Source organism: Centropristis striata, chromosome 13 (genome assembly GCF_030273125.1).
Source record: "Centropristis striata isolate RG_2023a ecotype Rhode Island chromosome 13, C.striata_1.0, whole genome shotgun sequence".
NCBI lineage: Eukaryota > Metazoa > Chordata > Actinopteri > Perciformes > Serranidae > Centropristis > Centropristis striata.
Window position 1 is genome coordinate 37388701 of NC_081529.1, and position 5857 is coordinate 37394557.

At 37.6% G+C, this 5857-nt stretch overlaps 1 protein-coding gene across 1 annotated transcript in view; it reads left to right on the plus strand.

Moving 5' to 3' along the window:
* Window positions 1–1343: 1343 nt before the first annotated feature.
* Window positions 1344–5857, plus strand: part of ppl (periplakin) — a 31478-nt gene continuing 26964 nt past the window's right edge. Inside the window, exon 1 of the mRNA XM_059347876.1 lies at window positions 1344–1696. Coding sequence (XP_059203859.1) covers window positions 1647–1696 — 50 coding nt within the window. The 5' untranslated portion in view covers window positions 1344–1646. The remainder of the gene's footprint in view (window positions 1697–5857) is intronic.

Sequence of the window (5857 nt, forward strand, 5' to 3'; positions counted from 1 at the left end):
TAAAAGTACTAATAGTACACTGTGAAATGACTCCAATATAGTAAAAGTACTAATACCCACTACAGTAAAAGTACTAATACCCACTGCAGTAACAGTACTAATAGTACACTCTGAAATGACTCCACTACAGTAAAAGTACTAATAGTACACTGTGAAATGACTCCAATATAGTAAAAGTACTAATACCCACTACAGTAAAAGTACTAATACCCACTGCAGTAAAAGTACTAATACCCACTGCAGCAAAAGTACTAATACCCACTGCAGTAAAAGTACTAATACCCACGACAGTAAAAGTACTAATACCCACTGCAGTAAAAGTACTAATACCCACTGCAGTAAAAGTACTAATACCCACTACAGTAAAAGTACTAATACCCACTGCAGTAAAAGTACTAATACCCACTGCAGCAAAAGTACTTATACCCACTGCAGTAAAAGTACTAATACACACTACAGTAAAAGTACTAATACCCACTGCAGTAAAAGTACTAATACCCACTGCAGTCAAAGTACTAATACCCACTGCAGTAAAAGTACTAATACCCACTGCAGCAAAAGTACTTATACCCACTGCAGTAAAAGTACTAATACACACTACAGTAAAAGTACTAATACCCACTGCAGTAAAAGTACTAATACCCACTGCAGTAAAAGTACTAATACCCACTGCAGTAAAAGTACTAATACTACACTGTTAAATGACTCCACTACAGTAAAAGTACTAATACCCACTGCAGTAAAAGTACTAATAGTACACTGTTAAATGACTCCACTACAGTAAAAGTACTAATACCCACTGCAGTAAAAGTACTAATACCCACTGCAGTAAAAGTACTAATACCCACTACAGTAAAAGTACTAATACCCACTGCAGTAAAAGTACTAATACCCACTGCAGTAAAAGTACTAATACCCACTGCAGTAAAAGTACTAATACTACACTGTTAAATGACTCCACTACAGTAAAAGTACTAATACCCACTACAGTAAAAATACTAATACCCACTGCAGTAAAAGTACTAATACCCACTGCAGTAAAAGTACTAATACCCACTACAGTAAAAGTACTAATACCCACTGCAGTAAAAGTACTAATACCCACTACAGTAAAAGTACTAATACCCACTGCAGTAAAAGTACTAATACCCACTGCAGTAAAAGTACTAATACCCACTGCAGTAAAAGTACTAATACTACACTGTTAAATGACTCTACTATAGTGGATAAAACACTCCAAACATTGTTTTTGTCATCATAATTCCTTCCATAGAGGGATATGCATGAAGTAATATTAGTCCGTGTGTTTGTGCATGACAGACAGAGGTGGGCGGGGCCTAATGCTCTGTGGTGGGCGGGGCCTGTGGCTCTGTGGTGGGCGGGGCCTGTGGCTCTGTGGCCCCACCTGTGCTGTGGTGTGTGGCAGGTAGAGGTCGGGTAGTGAGTGCTGTGTGAGGAGTCCAGAGGCTCTGGAGCTGTTACTGTAGCAGGGAGACCTAACGACGCTGTGGGGACATATCTGACACACACGGACACACACACACGGACCGAGCGGAGGACTCACACACACACACACACACACAGCTGCTGCTGCTTCACCTGCGGATTGTTTCCCTGTCGGAGCCGCTGACGGGTCACCTGTCACCATGTTCAAGAAGAAGAGCAAAACCACCACCATCACTCAGCCCAAGACGACGTGAGTACACAAATATTACGTCATCTAGTCTGGAAACAGTTTATTTATCTGGAGGTAAAAACCTCCCGGACGCCTTTCACACACCGTTTCCCTGTCTAAAGTCACCTGGCACTGCAGGAGAGTCGCTCACACTGTAACAAAAAAAAAAAAAAAAAAAAGGTGTGTCTAAAACCAGATCAAACAGTAAATCTGAGGCTGCATGGACAGATCATTTACCTTGACAAGATTTATTAAATTAAGATTATTAAATCTAGAAATAAGCATGTTGAACACTTAAAATAATAAATGAACTGTTAAAACCAGATAAAGTAAAGCTGCCAGCAGTGATGAACTGGCCCGAGCAGAGTGACCTGATGATTATTTGGTTCTTACCAAGATAAAAAAAAAAGTGTTAGATCATTTATCTTGTTTTAAGAGTTAATTTATTATTGCAGAGTAATGGCATTATGAGTGAATCTACTATCACCTATTATATAAATTATAGGTATAAAATTGGGTTTTTCTTTTCTAATCTTTCTAATCTGCGTCACTCTGTGTTACACTGGTGGAAATGCAGTTAAACAGTCATTTACAGTCATTTATAACACATTACAAAGTAATTATTGATGTGTTTTACTGCAGATCACGACAGAAAACCGCTCTGAGCAATGAGCTTCACTCTTGTTTCAGATCTGTCAGCTGTAATAAATGATGCTTTACCGTCCTCACAATTGTGTAAAGTACAACAAGTGAAATTAATCTGAAATGGAACAAATATTAAATGTAATAATTTAGATGATTACATGTGACTTACATGTCATAAATGCAGTTAATATCAGAAGGAAAACATAGATTATGTTTTCTTCGAGGGTTTTTTTAAGCTCAAATTTTATATAGCCTAAACCACGGTTGATTTAGCGCGCAGATACTTATACTTATACTTATTTTTAGTAATATTTGATCAGAATATGGTGCATATGCTGAACATGCAAGAAGAGAAGGATCTTTTTTATTTACTTGCTTCATGAAAACTGTTTGACTAGTAAAACTGTCCTCTCTGAGTCTGGTTTTAGTCCAACGGTTGTTATTTCTGTGGCCTAATGTGGATCAAATGAGCTGCTGTCTGGTTGATTTACACGAAGAAATAAATGACAGATAGGTTGCACAATGTGTGCTTTAACTCGGGGAGGGTGTGGCTGATAGGCTGAGCAGTAAAGTTGTAGCAACTGGTTTGATAAGTATGCAGCAGATAAAGACAATGTGTGAGGAGTTAGTGAGCCTCTCCCATCACGCTGCTGCACCGACACAGATTCCTCTCATTGTCTTCTATGGGTTGGAGCACTGAAGGAGAAATCAATCTGTTCTTACACCCTAGGAATGTTAGAATGCATATTAAGGCTGGAGTTGGTTTATAAGGTACTGAGTGTGCTTGAAATAACACACTATATGTTCTTCACAGGGCTTATTTTGTGTGCTTGCTTTTTATTCTGACGTTTCTTTCATGTTTTTTTTCCGGTTGACCCAAAATTTTGGTCACAAATACACACAAAAAAGGTATCAAATGGACCGGCTCGGCCATGACAAGTGTGCTGTGACTTTTCTAAGGGTTTCGGCATCAGTTTTCAAATTATTCGGCATGTCTTTTTTTAGTCATTTTGTGTCTTCTTTTGTCTTTTTGTGTCTTCTTTTGGTCATATTATGTCTTTTATTAGTCTTTTTGTGTCTTCTTTTGGTCATTTTCTGTCTTTTTTAGTCCTTTGGTCAAGACTGAAATCCCTGTGAAGAGGTTATTCGCTCATTTTTGTTACATAAAGACACATGTTGTTAAAATAAGCACATGAAGCTATGGTCAGTAGGGAAATTATACTCAGAACAAGATAATTATATTAAGATACTATTGATAGATAGAAGAAGAAAATAGTTGGTGAGCTTCATGTTTTTTGCAGTGTGAACAAACCGTTTGTGACTGTAGTTCTGTAGAAATATGCCAGGGAATATTAATGTTTTCACATGGTGTGCTCATGTGTTGAGTCTTGTAGTAAAACACAAACTATGTGGTTTAGTGAGGAACCAGTTTATAGACCGTGAAGTGTTGGTTTAGTGTTCCAGCGTGACAGAAACACCCTTTTCTAAGGGTTTCGGCAAACAGTTTTCAAATTATTCGGCAAAAACGGGTCAAAAAATCCCCCTTATGCTATCTTATGGAGAGGCTAGAGTGGATGACATCGTAGCTAGAGTGCAGATGGAGAGACACATTTGTGAGGAAAGCAGTGGTGAAAGCAGTTTCTTCTGATCGCTCTTTAAAAAACAACAATTTCTTAATTTTTCTTCACAAAACACATATGTAGACGTTCAGGGAGAACTGAGGATACTCGAAGTGAATTCAGGAAGAACTGAGGATACTCGAAGTGAAGTCGGATCAATGAAAGGAGCTACGGTTTTAAACTTTATGCCGTTTTTCTTTCTCTCAGTGGCATCAAATGTCACCAGAACAGCTGTCAACAGACAGACATGTTGAAAGCTCGAACTGTCAAATACCTCAGCAGCAGTAGAGAAAATATAGTGTAAACCAGTAGTTCTCAACCTTTTTGAGTCGCGACCCCCAATTTAACATGCATGTTGTTCGTGACCCCCACTCACTGAACACAATCTCACACGCACAGTTCAGATCACCCAAAAAAGACACAAAATGACCATAAAAAGACACAAAATGACCAAGAAAAGTAAACAAAATGACCAAAAAAGACACAAATTGACCACAAAATGATCAAAAAAGACACAAAATGACCAAAAAAATACACAAAATGACCAAAAAAGACACAAAAGGACCAAAAAAAGACACAAAATAACTAAAAAAAGACACAAAATGACCAAAAAAGACACAAATTGACCACAAAATGATCAAAAAAGACACAAAATGACCAAAAAAATACACAAAATGACCGAAAAAAGCCACAAAAGGACCAAAAAAGACACAAAATGAACAAAAAAGGCATTAAGTGACCAAAAAGACTAAAACAAATGATTTGGCGACCCCCAGAAATCATCTCGCGACCCCAATTGGGGTCCCGACCCCAAGGTTGAGAATAGCTGGTGTAAACTACCCAGCAGGGTCAGTTATGTATGGCTGAGAGTCAAGCACACGCAACATTTCTTTAACTAGTTATTATTATTATTAGGCTGCTCATTTGTATCCCAGCCTTTCAACCAGTGACCTGAAGGAGGAAAGCCTTTAAAAACATTAGTGAGCATAATACTAGCTGTCACTCAGCAGGTCTTAGGGGCCACAGGGGCCCCAGGGGCCCCAACAATAACACCCTGCCGTGTCGAGGACAAATACATCATGTAATCTGTTTTTCAAACTGTAGTTTTAGTGAGTTCCTCCCACTGACACACCCACCAGCAACACTAAAGGAATGCTGCGTCTCCTGCCAGAGGACTCCTCGTCTCGTCATCTCCTTGTCTCCTCGTCTCCTTGTCTCCTCGTCTCCTAGTCTCTGTTATGAACTGGCATCTCACATATTCAATCAATCAAACACTTTAATTGCCACGCAGGTTTTCACATGTAAGGATTTGCTTTGTTGTTTCAGTGCAAAAGTCAAGAGACCTAATATAAAATATAAATATCACAAAATATATGCAGCAACAAGGTTATTATAGTTAACGAAGACTAACAAAATAAACAAAACTAGAATTGAAAACACATTTACGTTAACTTAAATAAAAATAAAGAGTTTTTAAAAAAAAAAAAAAAACAGAACTAACTGAAACTGTATTTTGTGGTTACAAAACTGACTAAAACTAACTAAAATTATAGTGAAAATGTCCTTCGTTTTCGTCTTTGTCAAGTTTTTTCATACATAATCCAGAGTTTCTATTAGAAAGAGGATTGTGTTAGTGAACAGGAACACATGGTGAATCTGTTTACTGAGACTGGGATGTTTACACAACAACCAACATTATAAACACCTGAACTATAAGAGTTAATAACCTTATTGGGGCTGAGATGATAAACCAAAGGAAATAAAGGAAACATTTATTATGACCTCTTTGAATCTCACACCAACACATAGACCATTACAAAACAACTACAACTAATAAAAACTAAACTAAAACTAGCAAACAAACTCATTAAAACTAACTGAATTTGAAAACAAAAATTCACAAAGAAATTTAAACTAA